The sequence below is a fragment of the Ambystoma mexicanum genome, chromosome 1p, assembly GCF_040938575.1.
Source record: "Ambystoma mexicanum isolate Mex_15411 chromosome 1p, UKY_AmexF1_1, whole genome shotgun sequence".
In the NCBI taxonomy this organism is placed as follows: Eukaryota; Metazoa; Chordata; class Amphibia; order Caudata; family Ambystomatidae; genus Ambystoma; species Ambystoma mexicanum.
Window position 1 is genome coordinate 1240120656 of NC_090921.1, and position 21881 is coordinate 1240142536.

The 21881-nt window shown below is 46.9% G+C and overlaps 1 protein-coding gene across 8 annotated transcripts in view; it reads right to left on the minus strand.

The window, feature by feature from the left end:
* The window catches only part of LOC138452475 (zinc finger protein 391-like), a 176047-nt gene extending 170933 nt beyond the window's left edge, over positions 1 to 5114 (minus strand). For 2 of the 8 annotated variants that reach the window (XM_069604979.1, XM_069604977.1), the window contains exon 1: positions 4971 to 5059. Coding sequence is in view for 3 of the 8 variants with exons in the window: in XM_069604994.1 (XP_069461095.1) it covers positions 4971 to 5032 (62 nt within the window). In the remaining 5 variants the exon portion in view is untranslated. Of the gene's footprint in view, positions 1 to 4970 lie in introns of all 8 variants that reach the window. The other 6 variants (XM_069604980.1, XM_069604984.1, XM_069604994.1 and 3 more) reach the window with 6 other exon arrangements.
* Between the last annotated feature and the right edge of the window lie 16767 nt (positions 5115 to 21881).

A 21881-nucleotide genomic window follows, 5' to 3' on the forward strand; every position in this document is an offset into this window, starting at 1 on the left:
TTCTGATGGGTCACACTCAAGCAACTACTCAGAATGCCCTTCAGCAGTCAGTCAGCCAATCAGGCATACAGTGCATTCAGGCCACTCTCCTCCCTCTCAGACACTCATATCAAGGAATGTGTATTGGGACAAGTGCCCAGCCATTCAACACTACACACTACATTCATACCAGTTTCGGGCAGGGCTGTCTCAGTCATTGTATTGCATAGTAGAAACCAGACAACAACAAGAAGTGCATATTGGTCACACACACCATTCACCCAGGTCCCACCCACAGGGTGTATCCACAACATACAGTCACTGGAAAGGCTCCAGTCAGTCTGGCCTGGACTTCACAACACCACCATATATGGAACTTCCACCCAACAGCCAGTCAGGGGGAAGGGACAGAGTCAGGGCTTCCCAGGTCTTTGGGAAAACAAGGTGACAAGCTATAGAAAGCAAGACGCCACAGGGGCCATCTTGTTTCCTATCAGAATCAACGGATTCCAATGGCAGGGCTTGGGTATCCCCAAAATGGAGGATACTCAGAGCACCTGTCAAATTTAGCATGGAGCTGCCACCAGCCTATACGCTGCTCTGTGGGCCACATACAGGTGCACAAAAACATACACTAGGGGCACAGGGTTGTACCCCCACCCATGGGTGCCATAGGGGTAGCCCATGGGTCTGTACACCAAACCAAAAACAGGAAGAGCTGCACTGCCAGGAGTCCCACATGGAATCCTGGGTAAAAAAACAACACAAATGAAAAAGGACTACAGAACAAGGACAGGGAGGCCCTGTCCCTCCAATGCATTTCCGCATCACAGTGTGCCCCTGATACAATCACTATTTAGCCAGCTCATCCACAATGTTCAAGTAACAGTCAATATAGCATCGAAGACAGTCATTTATTAAGACACTTCGCAACAGCAACTCTGTGAACAAAGTTTCACAAATTCAAGCTCAGATGCACTAGTTTATGAATTCCTACAATTACACACACAATTTTCCAGTGTGCATAAGATATGCATATGCTGCGCATGGTTTCTGTGAATACCTTGTTTTATCGCGAGTTATATACAGGTTACACATAGGACTCAATTATGCATGTTTTGAGGACTGGTCTGGATCAGCGAGTGTGGGGGCCATAACTTTCCCTGGAGGGAGCTACTGCAAGTTACCTACAAATTGCTGCAGAATCCACATTGTCTTCTTGAGTGATCATAATGGGATGGGAAATTCTGATCTGCAGGGGACAAGCATAACTCTGCACAGGGCATTATCCAGTAGAGGAGGATAAGAGGTGCACTATTGCAAATATCCTGATTGCTATAAGGTTGGAGCATGGTTCTCCCAATGTGCAGTCAAAGAAAGGGGGATACCAAACCAGCCTTCTACTTTGGCTCTCACACTCCAATCTAAAAACATCAGTAGAGTCTAGCAGCTACCTGGCACAAAGAGTACATTTCACGTCATCACAGTACTCAAAATGTGCACTTGCCACTAAGCTTTGGCTAGTGATAATGGACTCTTGTTGAGTAAGTAATTGTGTGCTGTGGTACAGAGCGACTGTGCCCTCTAAACTCTCCCACCTCTCCCTCTTTCAGTTATGCCAGAGTGAGGGCATAGAGACCAAGCAAATGGCAGCGGAGCACAGTGCAATTCCTAATAGCATAAGTTTCTATTTCTTGCTAGTAGTCTGAAACTTGAAAATGTTACCACTGACAGTAAGTCCTAGAAGCTTCAGAACATTGTAACATTTGGCATTTACAATCACTCAATTAACTGCTATTCATTTTACCAACTGTCTTAAGTGTGAAAGGCAAAAGGTGGTCCGGCCATTGTGCATGCAGGTAGCACAGAGATCTACTGAAGTCTATGTGTACATGTCCCCATGAGAAGTAAATGGTTTATCTTCTACTGCACAGCATAAATCTACAAGGCCAATAACAACTCAATATGAAACTTTAAGTCACCAAGCGTAATGCGAACATGACATTCACTGACCACTTAAGCTTTACAACTTAATTCAGACCCCTGACTTCTTAGGAATATGCTAAAACGGAGTTCTCGAGTCATATTCTGCACATGTTAGATATTTAGGGCATGTCATTTTGCATTCCAGGGCACAATGTAAAGGCAGGCCTAAAAACACTGGAATGCAATAAAATGTCATCTTAAATTAGCAATGATTATTTTATACCCAAAATGGAAAAACGTAAAACTTCTCTGAACCGTCCTGTCCCATGGGTTGTACTACTTTCACGATTTCAAAACTCCTGAATTAATAAGGGTAAATCAGTCATTGGAAACTGCATTTTCCACTTAAGAGCTGCCACACCTAAACAGTCTTCCACATACTCACATACTAAACCCTAGTGATCATCAAGTTGGTACTATTAAGAAACATTACACCAACAACCTCTACATAGGCCTCCTAGACAACATTCAAAATTGACTCTGAAGAGCATAGAGCGCTACACCATGACCATGAGGACCCATCACTGGCTTACCGATGAAAATCAAGATTCTTTTCAAAACACTTTGCATCACCCATCAGGCCACCCATTGCAGAAGTGCAGATGTAACTTGAGAAAATCAACAATATACCCAGGCAAGACACTACGACAAAGCATGGCAGTCCCAAGGTTGCTCCCCAGTAAAAGAAAAGGCAGGATGGGACCGTGAAAGAATGCCACCTTCAGGGGTGTAAAAGCCTTAGCTTTTTGATTTTAGCAATAAATTGATGTGTTTAACTCCGTCTCTGAAAGTGAGCTCTGCTCACTTTTATAAAAGATTCAAGCCAAAAACCATAGTGTTTAATGTACCTTGCTGTGGTGCTGTACTGGTTTTCCTAAGCAGTTGCCCTGTGGTGGGAACAGGGCAGTTTCAAAGATCACATGTACATTCCTGAACTTAGCTGCTGGAATAGCAAGTTCCAAAATACAGAAAATGACCGGTTAACTACAAAGCACCTTTTATACTAAATATAATAAATGTGTGCCTGATGTCAGCCTGGTGGCATGTTAATACCTAAAAATAAGCTAGGAAATCACACACTTATAAAGCTACAAGCTTGGATGTCCTATTATTGTAAGCTTGGTGTAGCAACTCATTAACGGTCTAGCCTGGGTGTACTCACAAGTGGGACCCTATCTAGAAAGCTCCTCTTTTGATCCACCCGAAGAAGGCCACCACCTTCCTACAGAAGACGGGAACCCTTACTGGGAGTTGGGGACATGTGCTTCAAAGACCGCACTGTCATGATAGTGGCCCATTGACAAAAGGGTGCCGATTCCTGGAGTCCTTTTCCAGTAGGCAGAGGATGGGGTAGAGAATAGCCCAGAGAAGGGGGGATTCTGCTAGGGCTCCCTAAATGTCTTGCCGCCTCACTTTCTTCAGACAAAGCACTCTGGGTATGACATCAGAAATAGGATATATGATATGGCATTTATAACGTGCCTATACACAAGTGTTTCAGAAGGCAAATTGACCTAGTTATAGCAGACTGGATTGGACCCTGTATAACAGGAATAATCTAGATCAATCCCATATAGCATGTTGCTTATAAAAAAGGAGGGGAGGAGACCCAAGCAAGACTGTTGTCCAGGGTCCAACAGAGGTGTCTTCCTGTTACTCATTGTTGTGTGTGATTCATTGTTGGACTTCAAGACAAGAAGAATTCACCTGGAACTCTGTTGGGGATACAGCCTCAGCCTATTGAAAAATCTTCTGGCATAGCGGGGAAGGCAGACTTCCAAACAAGAGGCAAGCTTTTGTCCATAACTGTGACCAATACCTATTTGGGAGTACCAGCTGCCTGGACAATGCCTACTACATCTGAGACATTGGTACCCAGAACTGCTCACTGGAGGGTACATAATCACACAAATGCTTTCCAAAATCGTTCCTGTTTAGAAAGGGCAGATGACATGACTCACCTTGCCGTGTCTATTAGAAACTACAGAACCAAGGAAGTGACCTCTTGCTCTCCCTACATCCCCAAACTGCACCTGGGAACCTTCAACGCCACCCAAACCAGAGTAATCTCGGATCTTGACACACAATGGCTTATACATCTTGGAGTCCCGCTAGATGATAAAGCACTGCGATATCCACATTAGACCGACTGAGTCTTCTATTCTAGTGTCCCCAAATTAACAAGGTCTCCAAGCAGGCGCTGCTGCGGTACCCTGACACCAGTCTCCATTTCTCCACACCCGATGTCGCTGAGATTTACAACGCCACCAATCCTACATAGCACCCGTTGTCCCCGGCAATATCGACCTGCAACAGACTCCTGGTTCAATTGAAAAACGCACACCTGTACTTTTCTTTTTAAAGTGTGCCTCAATTGACGGTAATGAATCCATACATGACACAATTGGATTACATTCCTGGCACACCACAGAACAGCTACAATAAGAGTCACCCGCTTGAAATCACTGTTTGTGGGGTCTGCTGCAACCACTAATAAACAATTGCCCATTGGCAATGCATTGATGCAAACGAAGCAGAACTGGGGGCGGGGTAATTCCAACTCTGCACAAAGCCCGCTGAAGGTGTTGGGAGAATTGGTGGGGATACTTTGGGCCTGTTGTGTATCCCCAGTTTACCATCTGCTGCACAAAGTCATAGCTGCCATTAACTCTCCCGCGCTCGAGCATTCCAAGGCCTGAACTGTACCGTAAATGAGATTCGGAGCAGCTACTCTGTCTACAATACCAACAACAGGCTGCCCTGTGGCATTTCAAAACCATATGTTTAGAAAGTCACCTACTTACACATTTTAATTTCAACATGTGATGAGTACAATACAACGAATTACAGCTTCAGCTGCAGCCACTTCAACGTGCATTTCCTGAGGTTGTAAAAGGGCTCCTCTTACCAATATAACAACAAAGGGGTGAGAATGATCTAAGTTAATGGATGCTAAAATAAATGCATATAAAATTAATTACAAGAGCTGGATCGCACGCGCTCACCTGATGCAGTCTGGACACTGAAAAGGAACGTTTGGTAAAGGGAGACCTTGTGTTGCTTTCATTAAAAATTGAAACACCAATTTTAAGTCCCTATGCGACCCGATTGCATTGTTTGTTTAAAAGTTTGCCGACACTTTCTAAAATGCCTTTAAAATAGGAAGACGTATTTCACGTATTTCTGCAAAGCCTTTAAGTCGTCATGACGTTTCACGTAGGACGTCTACATAGCGTTCCCTGTCTGCTTATTGTAAGCGATTTTGGGTTTCTTTCTTTCCACAAAGTCGCTTATAATTTTGTCAGGTCTCTTGTGGTTTTTGTCCTTATCGCCCCGTTGTGTGCTTGTCTGTAAAAACAAACATGAAAGGCGAACTGACGTCCATCCTGTCACAGCTTTTTCACACATTAAAGCTGGGCCGATTGCTTTAGTTATACAAGGACACACGCTGAAAGCGACTCGGCTGCATGCCGCCTTTTGATGACCTGTGGCTGTTGCAATTGCTTTCTCTTATCCGCAGTGGCCCTTCCTAACAAATGTTTTGTTACTGATGGTCTGCAAGTTCCCACCATGGCAAAAAGGTCTCCACTTACAATTAATGTAGTTGGAAACCTTTTTGGGGATGGCTCGCCTGGTGGGGCTTTTCTATTGCCGTGTGGTCTTTGTAATGGGAGGGAGGGGATAAGTTGAAAGATTTAGAAAATGAACAGCCTCCAGGTGCTTCCACGGTGCGTTTCCTTTTTTTTTTCCTTTGTGTTTTCGGAATCATTCTTCTTAATAGAAACGGGAGCTCAGGCCTCTGCCTGTACCAAAAGATGGGGATAGTTGTGGCTGCCAGCCAAGAAACTCAAAGAAACGGGGAAGCTTGCCGAAAGGGAAACACTTTTTCAATTTTTTTAAGCTACTTTTTCAATAAAAGCCAACAATTATGTCAAATAATGCCATTAGAATGTACTAATTCTCGCACATTCATTCCACCTGTAGAATTTGAAAACCTCCTTGACATGCTTTAGCTCCCTTATGAAAGACACAGGGATACCGAGATAAAGGATGGTCAGTGAAAAAGACAGCAATTGAGACACGCGTAAGAAAGTGACAGAACTGGATAAATAGACGATATGAGATATAACTTGGTAAACTGGGTGTATGAGGGAGGGAGAGGAACAGAATAATTGGGAAAAGGAGGAGATAAAGCAAGAGTAAGAACAAAGGGTGAAAGAAAATTAATAGTGAGCACGCTGTGAGACACTAAAGGAGGAAGAGCCAGAATAGCGGGAGAGAACATGAGAGATGAGGGAACGGGGACAGAATGGGGAATAGAGTGTAAGACTGATGGGAACTTATCAGGAAGTGAGAGGAGTTAGAGACAAGTGCAAAGGAAAGAGAAAAATAGAAGAACAGAGACAACCCCTGCATAATAGGAGACAATGACATACCAAATGAGAGAGAAGGAATGAGGTGGAGAGAAAGGCAGTGTGATGGATGAGAAAGGAGGGGTGAAAGAGGAAAGACATCCATTGGCGCTTTGGCGGATCTGAAAAGGAAAGGGGGTGAGGGGTGAGTTAGTGTGAGCGAGCAAGATAAGTGCAAGAGAGCAGTGATGTGCTGTTGGCAGCTTCAGTTCGGTTAACACTGTAAGCTGAGCTTGGGGTTGCTTTCCGGTTGGTAGCCGTCGTGTGCTGTTGTGCAAAGCAATATGTGGTTTGTTTTGTTGTTGCAGTGTAGAGAATTCTGTGCGGTTTGTTTTGCTTTAGGGTTGTGGTTGTGTTTGGTTAGAGCTTGAGAGGTGTATGCAGAGGGGTGAAATTGTTAGGGGGTTGGTTATTGGCCTCGCTATCTAGAAGTGATATGTGCACAATTTCCACGTTCTTGCTAGATGTGGCGCAGAACTATCTCTTCATTTCTATCTAGATCTGACTGGCACTGGCTAAAATTCACAATCCTGTCTATATATGATGCACGCCAATATTCACAATTATATACAAATGTGGTACTAGCCCACCTTCAAAATCCTGTCTAGATGCGAAGCAAGCTAGCATTCACAAGTCTATTTAAATGTGGCATTGGTAATATTCCCAATGCAGTCTAGATGTGGCAATGGCAAATATCTGCTATTCTATCTAGATGTGGCACTGGCCGACATTCATAATCTTGTCTAGATGTGACGCAAGCTAATGTTAAAAATTCTACCTAAGTGTGACACTTGCTAACATTTGCAATTCTATCTAAGCTGGCTGACATTCACAATCCTGTCTAGATGTGATGCAGGCTGATATTCACAATTCTAACTAACTGTGGCACTTGCTAACCTTCACAATACTTTCTAGATGTGATGCAGGCTAATGTTCACAATTCTTATAGTGGCATTTGCTAATATTCACAGTTCTAAGTGTGGCACTTGCTAACCTTCACAATCCTATCTAGATGCAACGCAGGCTAATGTTCACAATTCTTAATGTGACACTTGCTAACCTTCACAATCCTGTCTAGATGTGATGCAGGCTAGTGTGCACAACTTTATCTAGTTTTTAAGCAGGTTGGTGTTAATGTCCTGCTCTGCTATGGTCTGAGGGCAGGTAGAGTGGCAGGGCTTCTGGAGTAGAGTGATTTCTCTCCTGCCCACCCAGCCCACAGCTACCTTGATGGTTGCTGCTTGTTGACGAATGGCCGCTGGCCTCCCCTGCTCACACCTGAAGACACAATCTGGAGCCGCCTCTGTGGGAGCCCTTTGCCTTGGGGCCCTTAGCTGCAGGGGCTGCACAGGCAGAGGGCTGCTCTGGGAAGGTCAGTTATGACCAGGTGGAAGTACCAATCAGGGGAGGTGGGCGGGCTGGGAGGCGGGAAGGGGTGGGCGGGACTGTGAGAAAGCCAGGCACAAAGGACTACACCCCAGGGACTGCACACTCTACGTGCAGGCCAGCACAGAATGAGAAGGTGTGGGAGGAGGAGAAATACAAGACAAAATAGGATTAGTGAGGTATGCAGAGGAGACAGCAAAGCAGACATGGGGAGAAAGAAGAAAGTAAGAAAAACTGGTAAGAACGAAGGAGAACAGACTGAATTTGAAGGGATGAGAAGGAAGAGAGTACAAAGAGAAATATGGGGGAATGGTGAGAGTGAAGAATGGCGCTAGGACAGGTGAGAAAGAAGGATGATAGCACAGGTGCAAGAGAGGAAAGAGAGAAAGAAAGGATAAGCAGATAGTGTCAAGAATAGGAGATCTTGGAAGGAAGGAGGGTGACCCAGAATAATAGAAAACAAGCCAGTAAAATGAAAAACAAAAGTACAATATAATGATGTGAGGGAGTAAGATGAGCATAGAATACATTTAATCAATAGTGTCCCAATATTTTGATCATGACAGGTTAGGAACTATGCCGATAGTCAATTCGCTACACTTCTGTGATACAAGCTGGGATGTGAAGCTTCTTCTCCAACCATTATACCAAATAAAGAAACCCCTTGACTCACTTCTATTTGAATTGGGCAGAGGGGCTATTCTTCCAGACCTATTTTACTTTTCCAGAATCACAGTTTAAATCAGCTGCATTCCCTCTTCTTGAAGACTCAATATTTTGAAAGGCATGTTTTAGAGAGTGTGGGCAAATCGCCCCTTGGCATGTTAACTACCCCAAGGAACTGCCTCTGACTATGGGTAGGTGGTCTCTGTAAAGTTGTGCTTCCTTCATCCCTTTCAGTGATCTCCATGATTAGGTCAAGGGACATGACTTTAAATTTTTTTCTATAGTTGTGTGCTCATGGGCAAATATAGAGGAGGACTCACCTTAGCACGGCCAACATTAATTTCCACACCTATTGCTCCCATTCACGAGTTGCATGGGCCATCCAGAGTACTTCCTCACAGATGAATATGTGGAATTATTTTCTATGCCCTGTTGATGTCCACTCCAGGTTACTAAAGTCAATTGTTTGTGTGATTGCGGTGAAGGAGTGTGGAGAGTTGTGTTGGTTTATCTGTGGTGGGTTAGTGTGATATTTAGGGAACTTTAATGTAGTCATACATCTTTGGGGGGTGTGTTCCATAGTGTAACCTGTGTTGCTTCCATGGGGTATTTGTTTGTAGAGATGTGTTGATTAGGGTGGGATGTAGAATTACTTTCAGGTGGTTACTGTTACCATATTCTGTTCAACAGACCACCTAATGACAAATGGGGACACCTCTTTGCCCTTTAGAAACAACACATGTATTTGCTTATATCAACACAAAACATTATTTCTCCAGGTTTTATGCTTTTTTATGCTATATTGTGTAATGTTAAGCTATGCCTCTCCATGCCATAGCAAACATATAGAGTGGACAGTTTACAATGGGTTTCCCGGCACTGCTCTTGTGACTACCCATAGAATCCTCAAAGACACTCTATCTGTAGCACCACTTAGTCTTACATGGGACTATGGCACAGGGGAGCTGGACATGCACCATAAACTAGAAGCTGGCAAATCAAGCATGCACCACATGCCAATCATCAGGGAAATGAGGGACCAGAGTAAAAACTTGCTAGAATGGTGAGGGGCCAGGTAAGCAAATCACAAGGGAGCCAACGACCAGAGGTGTGATGGATCATAAGAGATCGACACACCAGGGAGCCAAGAACTAAAAGGGTGAATGACTAGAGAAGAGTGACTTGAAAGGGAGCCAAGGACTAGGGAGGGTAAGAGTGGGAGAATGACCAGAGGAGAATCACTCACAAGGAAGCCAAGGACCGAAGGAGTGTTGACCAGTAGCAACTTACAAGGGAGCCAATCAACTGAGGGGTGATGCTTCATATGAGCTGAAGAGCAGATGAGAGCGACCCACCTTGGTGCCACGAATTAAAAGGGTAGCTGACCAGAGGAGAGTGACGCGAAAGTGAGCCAAGAACTGTGGGGTGGAGGGGCAGACATTGAGCTACCTGGCAAGCATACAAGGACCAGAGGAGAAACAGACCAGAGAAGCCAAAAACCAGAAAAGCCAAAGATGTCCTTTTAGAAGTTCCTTTCAGACGAGAAATGACAACAGACACACATTTTCCTGAAAATAAAATGGAATTTTAATCAATGCTTTTTGTTCTAGCATACTGTATCTGGATTATCTTTATATATTTATTTTATTGGTTTTTTTAAAACACATCTAATACTGTACCTGAGTTCGGTTTCTAAGTGCGCATCCAGGATTCAAACCTTTGTTGCTCTGCGTGATCTTGCTTCCAAGACCAGCGCAATGCCCCTGGGCTATCCTCCATTCACCTCTGTTTTTTCTCCATGTATGTTTGTGTTACTGTGTTATTTTTTTCTTTTGAGACCTACCCATCGTGTTTTAGAAATGCGCTTATTTGGTTGGGAGTCAGCTTGTTTTGGGCTTATTATTTCCTCTGACCTGGCAAGACTGCGTCTATGTGTTTAGAAAGAGAATCATGGAGGAAGGACGACTGCATGCTATGCACGGGCAGGTGTATTTAGGTGCGGGTGGGATTGTTTTTCCTATTTTGATTTTGGTTGCAGCAAGAGCAGGTCTTTATTTTATGTGTATTCTTGGCTGGTTAGAAGTAACCCCATCCCGGCTCCCCCTCGCCCCGATCCCCAAACAAAAGTGATTTATGGCCATGCAGTGCACACCTAGCGAATTTCAGGGCAGATGTTATTTGCAAATTTGGCTGTCAGCAATTCGGTTTTATTGTCTGCGTAAGCGTACTTGCATGTTTTCCACTTCCAAATGGTAGTGGCGTTTTACTGTATTCACAGGCTTTCATCATGGGCTTTTCTACCAAACTGTGTAGTGAATATGCCATGTTTTTTCACCCTTATCTGCGCAACAACACAGCTTTCACTGTTTGAACAGCAGAGAACTCACACAGTCAGAAATTAAGCTCATGTCGATCCCGTTTTTACCACAGCTGCATGCTTGCTTCTTTTTCTGCACTGCTGCACAAGCTCACACGGGCTTGGATGCCTCCTGGGGGCAATATATATGCTGCCATCGGAGCGGGGGACAAGTGCGGCAGCAGCCCGGGGTTCTGGATGAAGAACAGCGGCTGCAATGGCGGGGGGTGGTGGGGCAGGAGCGCTAAGGCATGAAGTTGCGGTGCCATGATTTCTGTAATCTTACTGCTTTTACGAGGTGAGGGGTTCTGATTTGAACATTGCAGTGAGATGTGCCTAACATTACCACTCGCTGCCAGGCAGTGCATTGAGCTGTACCGGCCAGAGTCTATACCACAGGATGTCTTTCTTGATTCCCCCGGCATTTCTTCTGCTGTCAGTCTGTATAGGACAGAGTTCCTTTATTTCACTGTGCTGTCTCACTGACTAGATGCCTGCATATTCATGTATACTATGCTAGTATACAACGAAAATGGTGACTCCTACGTCGTCTTGCCAGCAAGATAACAACAATTGAGTATTTCACCTTCAAACTAGCCATAATAGCAGAGGTCTTCAATCATGCTGTGTTAGGTATGCCAGAGAGGACCGGCGTTTACACCTCGCATTCATCGTTCAGAGCACCCAAAGCCCAACAAACCCTCCCCGTCCTCCAAACGGAGGGCTCAGCCAAGGGAAAGTTAGAACTATCCCTTATTTTCCATAACAGACAGGGATCATACAGGACAAACAGAGTTCTCCAGCAATCACAGCTCCTGTGCTTGTCAGGGGCTTTTGCTATGGTTTGACATCACAAATCAGGGCTCTTCCCCAAAAACCTAAGAGCATGCCTGATTGGGTGAGTAGAGTGGTATTACCTATAGCTGGCATATATAGAGGTTATCTGAATGGCCCTCTCATGTCAGGTGGCTTGCCTGAACCATCCCCAGAAACTATCTATTACATTGTTGCGAAGTTGCAGGATTACAATTGGACCTTGCCCTCTGCCATCCATCCCCTGGATTTGTGTTCCCTGATTGGCTGTAGCTGATCTCCCCAGGCCTGGGAACCAGCTCTGTTCTCAGCGTTCCATGCACCTTCTCAAGGTGATGAGAAACACTATGTGTTCCCATTGTTGCCATCAGTATTACTACTTTGCCATTGAGAGTGCCTGTGTTAGGAAAGATTTCCCTTATGTGCAATTTTCCCTCCATTTGTGAACCCCCCCAAACGTTTTGCTTTAGTTTGGCTTACCTAACCTGACTTTTTCCAGTGGAGCAGAGTCTTCAGCTGCACTCCTCTGGGCTTTTGCTCATTTGTTATGCGGAAACTGACACATCCTTCAGGCTGTCAGTACTGGGAAACTATGTTTCCCTTAGTCTTCAACTATGTTGCCATTTCTTGGTAACTTTTTATTTATGTGCCAAGTACCTATGGCCCTAGACACCCTCTAAGGATTGGTGTTTGTACAAGTGTGCCTAGGATGAACTGGTGGCAGCAGTTTACTTTTAAAGTATGCTATTACTTCCTTTTTATGGACCATACAGCGTTTACTGCGTTTGGCCCAAGACTGTGGTCAATGCTGAAAATGGCGATGCCACAAAGTCTTTTGTTCTGTTCTGGCCATTTTGTCCCTTTGCCTTCCCCCGGGTCGAGAGACCTGGCTATTCCTTATTTGGGCATGCAGCCTCCCTTGAAAACCACATCTTTAGCAGGCTCCTGCATGTCACGTGTGCTAGTGCCCAGGAAGAGGGTTCGTCCTGTCTGGTCCCAATCCACACTGCTGGTGCCAGTATGTCTGCAAGTCATAAATGACTGGAACCACCATGGGCCACGACTGGCCTCCACCTGACATGCATGCACAAGAGCAGATCTTCCATTGGCTATCTGAGATTTGAGCGCAAACCGAATCTTGGATAAGAGAAGGGGCTCTGCATACATTCCAGGTCGATCACCTGAAGCTCACACCTAACTTCATAAGGAGCCAAGTATCTTCCACAAAAAAGCAGACTTGAGGAACCGCCAGTGACGTGCTAGGAATGTTTGGCAACCTGATCCCACTGCTGTCCCGTCGGACCCCTGCTTTTACATCATAACAAGAAGGCCTGCAAGGGTGCTTCACCCCTTTGGAGTTGTGGGAACAACTACTCTCTGCACCCCCTGCTTTCCCTAAAAAAAGCCTCTTCTAAGTGTTCCGTGTCCAGCCAGTGAACTGTTCAGCTTGAACCCAGGGTATCGCACAGGAACGCCGCTGTCCCAAGTTGAGACTCAAGACTTTGGGAATTGCTAGCTTGTGGTTCTCAGCCCTCGACCACCAAAACATTGTCCTAGCTCCTCTGGGTCCTGATTTATGAGAGTGCGCCACACTGTGAGCATTTTTGGTCCCTGTGTCACCCCGCCGCGGTGACTATCGCTGAAAGTGCCTGCAGCTCTCCCCTACCATGTCCTGAGATGTATTGCACTAGAACTATCATTCTCCTTTCTTTGAGAGATGAGAAAAGGCGACTGGCTTGCCATGTACCATCCTTCAGCCGCAGAGAGCGGAGCGTCAAGAAACTTCAGGGTTAACACCTATGAGCGAAGTGGGCACGACTGCAAAAGTTTGGTCTGGACTGTGTCGAGGATCGGTGAGTACGTTTATCACTTACTGGTGGATCCTGGCACATTTATCCCTTTTTACGCAGGAGAATCCCTAAAAAGATACTCACCTTGGCTGGGCTAGCCTGCACTCCCCAGCTATTCCTGAACTCCGAAAGTTGCTCTATCTGCAAGGGTAGACCCTCCTCTATGAATAGGAACTTATTCTTGATCGCCTCAAGCCCCATCCTGAGCAGATACAGCCCCCTGAAGAGAACCCGCTTTGCGTTGTACGCATGAACGTGCGTTGTTAATGCACAACTGTACTTTGAGCACTAGGCTCCTCACTTCGTAGGATTGTACTGCATAAGTTAGGGATTGACTTTGAAGAACGGCCTAATTTGAGATATGTGTTGAACAGACCCCTATCTGTTGCAGATTGTTGTCCTTTTCGCCACTATCATCAGCATTAAGCTAAACGCATTATTGGATATATGTTACATAGTGAATAAGCGTGTGTGGTAATTGTTTTATTGATAACTATGGGTCAATCGTGTTTTATCATAAAGGCCCATAATACATGTATTTTTTATATACATCTTTCTAAGAGTAATCTGTGGAGTTTTACTGTGTGTGCTCATTGTGGGATTCCGATCACTCTCACCCCTCCTGAGACTTACGTGGTCATTACGAGGTTGGAGGTAATGGAAAAACGATGCCGGTAAAGGATTACCGGCATCGCATACTGCTCCGGGCTATTCCGACCTAAGATCCCGCTATTAGAGGCACCGTTAATAACGGTGTCTCTAATAGCGGCATGGGCACAGGCATACGGCCCATCATGCCGGCAATACCGGCATGCCGCTAATGGGAGGAAACCACAAGTCAGGTGGACAAGCAAATACCGGCATCATGAAGCTGCTAATAGGGGATACTGGCATGCCGGTAATACCGGCATTGTGAACCAACCATAAAATGCAATGTGCAGTGTTCCCAACTGCCACAGGTGCACACAATCAGCACAGGTGGAGGCAATGGAGTCTGGGCCAGCCCAAAAGGAGCACACCCACACACCACACCCCTTCCCACACACTATGATTCCAATAGTAGTAGCAATACTGGGGATGGAGGACATGCTTGCATTGCTACACCAGAAGCAACAGCAACAACAGGCACCACAGAGGAGACGCATTAGGAGAAGGAGGGTGAGACAGGCCCAGCATGCCCCACCAGTGCAGCCAGCGGTACCACGCAGGCAGCCCCCAATCCTTCGCATCAGAGCCAGTCCATTCAACCTAACGCCTGAGCAGATCCACACCCTGTACCGTCTGGACCGGGACACCATCACCACCATCGTGGACATGATACACGTCGACATTGTCAGCCTCATTGAAATACGCACCGCCATCCCCCCTCTACTGAAGGTAGTGTCGGTGCTCCACTTCCTTGCCACAGGCTCCTACCAGCACACAGCGGGGCACATGCATGGCATATCACAACCCTTATTTTCTTGCATTCTGAACCAAGTGCTGGATGCCCTCTTCAAGCACACAAGCGACTACATGTCCCTACCACAGACTCCCCAGGAGATATTTGATACAAAAGTTGGCTTCCATGCACTGGCAGGCATGCCAAATTGTATAGGTGCCCTCGACTGCACCCACGTGGAGTTGGTGGTCCCGCATGCCATGGAGGTGTTGTACCGCAACCGCAAGCAATACCACTCCATCAATGTGCAGATGGTATGTGACGCCAGCAAGATCATCACACATTGTTGTGCCCGATATCCCGGATCAACTCATGACTCTATGGTCCTGTAGAACTCCACGCTACCACGCTACATGGAGCGACATGCTGGACGACATGCCTGGCTGCTTGGTAAGTTGCATGCCAGGCACATGGCACTGAAATGGGGAAAGAGATGCACACACCACCATGGTGTCAATGTTGATGTGACAGCACAATGTGCACATCACTAAACACTGTGCCCTAAAGCATCTCCAACAGAACATGACACCCAAATCCCATAGGAATGACGTAAGGTTGACACCTATCACAACATGACAAACAGTAAACCACCCCACATCCCACAACACGTGCACCACTCATCAGCGCACCTCACCCTCCGTAACAGTATGTGACCAACGATAATCTGCAGGCATGTGTGACTAGTACAGCTGTCCATCATGAATCAACTGACATATACCTTTTTTTGCCTCCCATGCAGGTGACAGTGGCTATCCCTTGAAGCCGTGGCTCCTCACCCCTGTCCGAAACCCACAGAACAGGCACGAGGAGGACTACAATTGTTCCCACACCCGTACCCGTGTGGTCATTGAGCAGACCTTTGGCCTGTTGAAGGCACGGTTTCGCTGCCTTAGCCGGTCGGGTGGGGCACTCCTCTACAGGCATGAGAAGGTGGCCAAGATCATCATGGTATGTGCCATGCTGCACAACATGTGTATCCGACGGAATGTGCAACTGCCCCCTGACATTGAACTGCAACCACCTGGTGATGATGAAGGGAGGAAGAAGATGTGGCTGCACATCATCGCGGTGCCAATGCACAGAAGGGACGTCCTGTGCGTCAGTCAGTGATTGCACAATATTTCTAACCCACATGGGTGCAGAGGCTGACATGAAAGTTGGACAGAGGGCACTGGGTGTAGGAGTACATGTACACTATGCACTGTATATGAATAAATGACACACGCGCAATGATGAATGTCCCCTCAAGTTATTTTTTTCACACAACGGGTGTATTGAAATGTCCAATGAGGATGAAAGTGCACTATCCCTCCACCACCCTCACCCTTCTCCCCCCACAACTCCCCCACACACCCTCACCCCCTTCCCCCTCCTCCCACAACTCCCCCACACAAACTCACCCCACTCCCCCTCATCCCCCTCCTCCTCTCCCCACAACTTCCCCACACACCCTCACTCCCCTCGCCCTCCCCCAAAAACTCCCCCACACACCCTCACTCCCCTCCCCCTCCCCCTCCCCCTCCCCCCACACATGTCCAAACAAGTGTCTATTGCCTTCATCAGACTGGCCAGTCTACTTCCTGCCACTCCCTGCACCTGGTGGCGGCTTGTCTGGGCGGCGCAGGGTGCGCGCCGACCTGCGTAGTGGGCTAGTCTGTGTGGAGCTCGAGGACGATGGGGTTTGCGCCATTTGGGGGGCCGGACGCTCAGCCTCCATTGCATCAGCAATGTGGCTGAGGACCTGCCACAGGGCTGATACCTCCTCGCACAGTCTACTTGTGCTATCGGCAATGATCTTGCCCAGAGAGGCAGTGTTTTCGCGCCACTCCTGCCTTGCTTGGGAATCGTCAGTTATGAATTGTTGCACCAGGGCAGTTAGCTCCTCCTGCTGCTGCACCCCCACCGGTACACCTGTGGAGGTGGAGGGTGCTTGTGTCACATGCACAATTTCTATTGGGTCCCCTATGGGACTCATGGCCCCCTGCTCCGGGGTGGTGCCGTGGGCAGAGTCTATCAATGTGAGCTGGGGGGATGTGCTGAACATGGTGTGCCAGGCAGGTCAGAGGAGTCGTCCTCCACGCGCACCCACACCTGTTCCTGCGCCTCGTCCAGTGCTGTCGCATCCGGAGGTGTTTCCTCTGTGGTGCATGGCGAGGCTTGTGTTGGGCTTTTGAGGTGGAAGGCCTGTTGGCCTAATCCCGGGCCCTCTTCTGGGGTGTGGTCAGCTGTGGGGGTGAGTCCTGGGCCTCGCTTTCATAATCTGAGCCTGTGGGGTCGAAGAGAGGGACGGCATGAGTGATGGTTTGAGAAGCATCATGCATACATTTCTATAATTGCTACACAATAGAGGGTAATAGGCAGTGGAGTTTGGATGATCATGTTGCTTGCTATATGGGTGGGTAATGCAGGCATCCATCGGAGTCACTCATGTTGGGGCAGACGTATGCTATGTGACATGGATATTTGTTGTGGCCTGGATGCAGTGTGACTTATGCCATTAACATCTTAGTGTGGATTGTGTAAGGTATGGCATTGCCTTGCTGCAGGCGTCTGCATGTGTCTGTGCTGAGTACAACAACTAGGCTGGGAATATGTTTGTATTGGGCCATGGCTTGCCTCTTTAGACAGACATATCGGTGGACTATCATCAGACTCTGCATTACAGTGTTTACTTAGGACACTCAACTCCTTCCGCCGATGAGGTGGCGCCACACTCCATGTCTCCCACGCCTTCAATGGCCTCTATGCTGATCAGGCTGGGACATATGTCCTCCCACCGTGACAGCTTTATCGGAGAGCTTGCTCCTCCGCCAGTTGCCATGGTCTGGCTCCTGTTTGCCGAGAGGATGTTGCGGACTCGCAGGCGCAAGTCATCCCACCTCTTCCTGCAGTCCTTAGTTGTGCGGAGGGGGTTGGCAACCGCACTGACTTTTTGTGTCTCTAGTGCCCAGATCTCCTTCATTCTAATGACAGCCTCCCTCTTGAGGCTCTGGGCAAACACGACATCGGCATTCTCTGCCAGGGTCTCCGCCAGCATGGTGAGCTCGTCTTCATTAAAGCGCTCCTTGCGCTGTGGGGAGGCGTCCTTTTTCACTGCCTTGGGCATTGTATTGTTGTTGTAGATTGAATTTGGCACACAGCAATATACTACCGGCCCTGGCTGCTGAGGTTGGCAATGGATTGTGTTTTTAAAGACAGCTGCAATGCTCTTTCCCGCTCCTGTGCGATGATGCTACTTCCGGTTCCACTTATTTACGGTGACCGTTATTAGCGGTCACTGCTGATAGCGGTGACCGCTAATGCTGTCTTGATTCATGCCGGTAGTGCAATCTGCGCTTTACATGATCCCGCTAAGGGCCATTATCAGGACGTTACCGGCATGGCGTAAAGATCGTGCCCGCGAAGTCGTAATAGCCCTCTATTAGCGGGCTCTTACCTACAAGGACACGGTATTTGCTCCATGCCGGTAAGGACAGTTACTTACCGCGCACCTCGTAACCCCCTTAGTCTTGACCGCCTGCCAAGCTACCGTAGATTGGTCTGGTTTGTCCAGATGGTTCCCCAGTTCCATTAAACTAGGGTGGCCTCCTAAATTTCTGCCCACCAGATCAGAGTTTAGAAATTCATCTTAACAACCTGTAGGGTGCCAGCGTTGTAAAACAACAGATGTATCGCTTTGTGTCTGTTTCACTGGGAGTTGCGTCTCTTCTCTCCACGAGTAAATGGCCATTGTTCAACTTGGCTGCACCAAGTGGGTGGAGACATCAAAATCGAGCTTTCTGGTCTGCAAGGTGGCTCCTTGTCTTTGAGGCTTAGAAATGTTCTGCTCATCTCTGACCTTGGTTGCGAGCCCTGGCCTGGTGCTTCGTGCAGCCTAATTCTGCTTTTCTTCACCTCTCATCCTGAGGCCTGCAGCTTCATGTAATTCAGCGATAGTTATGCTATAATTGCTATGTCTATATAGGATAGTATTATTTTGGTCCTTCGAGGTCCCTTATAGTATCCTGAAGTTCCATATGGTTAGTTGCAATAAGCTGCTGCAAGCTTGCTCTGCAACTCTTGCTTCCTTGCATTTCTACGTTCTTGCATTTAGCTAATGTAATAAATGTTTTTGACAGTATGTATATGTATCTGTCCTCTATCTACAAAACTGTGTAAGCATGTTCTTCTTGTGTGTATGTGTATGTCCGTGTAACTTTGTGCATGGATGCAAGTTTGTTCATGGCTAACGTTACTATGTCGTTGTTTCTCCAATGATGTAAGCACAGTTAGATCCGTGATTAGTGTTGGGACACCTGTATCCATGATGATGTTAGCTGAATAAGGTTTGAATGGCTGTCTGAGAGAATATCTTTTCACATATGTATTTGTCACCGGTCCTCCTGGGGGCTGTCCAAACATCGATTGGCATCTTGTATCTCTTGCTCTTCGGGCTGTCATGTTTATAGGGGTCAACAGGGGCATTCCAGGGACGCTCTCTTCAATGCCTGAGGGAGTGGGGGGAGAGCATGCGATCCAGGACAGCGAGAAAAGAGAAAACATATGTTTTTCTTTTTTGCCGCACTTAACTATGCATGGCGAGCCACTGGCCCCCCATGCACATGCTCGGTCAGTATGATGTGATGGGGGCAGTGGCCACGAAACAAGATATAAACTCAGCCTGGACTCAGGCTTTCCTGCATGTGGATCGCGCGTCCAGGCTGTGTTGTTGCTTCCTGCTGCTGCCAGCGTCTTCTTGCCCGGTAAGTGATGCCGCTTCTTGGGACACCCTCCTCCACACCACGGGTGGAGGGGTTGCTGAGAAGCAAGCGTTTCAGGCCTTCCCCGGTTCCCCTCTCCCTCTGTGAACCCACAAAGGCAGCCGTGTGTGAAGAGAAGGTGAACAGGGGGCTGGATCAACGCAATGCTGATCCCCCTGCTTCCCCACCTTAAGGGCGACAGGGGAGAGGAGGCCAGCAGAGACAGAAGCAAGCATTGCCAGTGTTGCATGATATCCGGCTTCCCTACAGCAGATTGCTGGGCTGCAGCAATCTGCCGTAGGGGAGGCTGATATCATACAACACTGGTTCCCCCTGCTTTGGCTGCCCCCCTGCCTCGTCACCCGTCTGCTCAATGGGCCGGCATCACTTTTGAAAGCAGGCATTCTACATGCTGGACACATTATTGTTGCCTAAATGTGCTGTAATTTGTGTGCCCCTTGCTTTGTGTTTTATCACAAGTTATATTTATAAAGATGTTATATGTTTGTCAAATTGGTTAATCACAAATGTTTCTGTTGTGCTGACAGCCGTTATTAAGAAATGTTACTTTGGGTTCATGGGTGCCAACGTTTGATTTTCACTACAGAGGCAGAAATACCCCAACCCATACCCTGGCCGAACTCATTTTATAGCACTTCTTTTTTCATGAGGAATTATAAATAATCATACCATTAATCGGTCTGTCAACCTGCTGAGCTACCCTAGTATCCATCTACTATTGAGCAAGTCTATGCTTCATGTGATGTACTAAAAATAACTGCATTACCAACAGTACTTTGGGTGCACCAGGGCCATAGAAGTGATTTAAAGTTGGATTCATGTATATATACCTGCTGTGGGTGCCAGGCCTTTGCTTGCATGGGGCATCATATGCTGCAGAGAAGCCAGGGGTCCTTGTGTCCGCGGATTCAGTTTTGCGTTATGCCTGACTTCCGGGCCGACATTGCCGGATGCGTTACGCACCACATACGCATCACGTCAGACACACGGCACGTGATCCCAGATGGGCTGATCATTGGTCCTTCCGTACACCGACTTGTGTACGCGGTACGGAGAGGGCAATCACGGATCGGAGTTCATACTGCAGCACGGTAAGCGTTCTTGTGAAGCGATTAGCGTGCGAAGCAGATAGCAGTTCTGTCCTTGATGTTGTCCGAGATCAGATGGACATTTCTTGTACTTAATGTGCCTCTGAGTGCTTTAAAGTTAAAGCTCCCTACTGCAAACAGTCAAACCTAAATATAGCTTGTACTGTTTGCTCCGATCCAGGAACACGACACCACATTTGACATACAGAGATACAAAGTGTTGGTTACCTGAGAATACATCCAAGTCAAATGAAGAGACCCACACTCAGGTCAGTGGCGTTCTATATGATCTGGGAAACAATAGACAGTACATCATAGCAGCATATCCATGAGAGAGTGGTCCGGGCCATGTGATATGTTATATAATATACAAGCAAGCCCTTTTTGGGCTGGGGTTTTTGATTTGAAACTCCTGTTATATGTCCACCATCTGACTAACAACTTTTGCAAAGAGGTAAATCACACCACGTTCAGCATAGGGTTTTTTAGATCAGGATTAGCACTAGAAAATTGCTAATCCTAAAAGCCATTGATTGGCAGTGAACAACCTATGGTGACGTGTGTATTTAATTTGTTCTTGTTTTTACACAGGTCACTTGTCTGGTTCAGCCCTGCCATACCGAGGAGGTGGTAAAGAAACTATTATCCACTTTCCCTACCAGAAACCACACATCAACACTAAAAGACCCATAGTCTTAACACCCACGCCAGCCATACCCACTTTAACCAGAAACAAGAAAAATATTACAGCTGATAATATTCTGCCCCACATCCTACCCAAACTAAATTCTCTACCTGACCACACTGACCCAGGCATCCTAGTGGATGAATTCAACGAGGTCATGTCCTCTGCTCTTGACAGTGTTGCTCCATTTAAACTTCGGAACAGTAAACCAAAAAAGCATTTGAACTCCTGGTTTACACCCCACCTAAAAAACTTAAGACTACAGAAGAGAAAATGCGAAACAGCTTGGAACCGGCATCCGACCGCTGAAAATAAAACCAACCTAATAAACATCTCTTCGCAATACAAAAAAGATATTATCCTGGCCAAACAAGAAACCTATAATAATAGGACCACCCAATCCAACTCCAGTATGAAGGAGTAATTCTCCATCCTAAAGGAATTGGAAACTCCTATCGC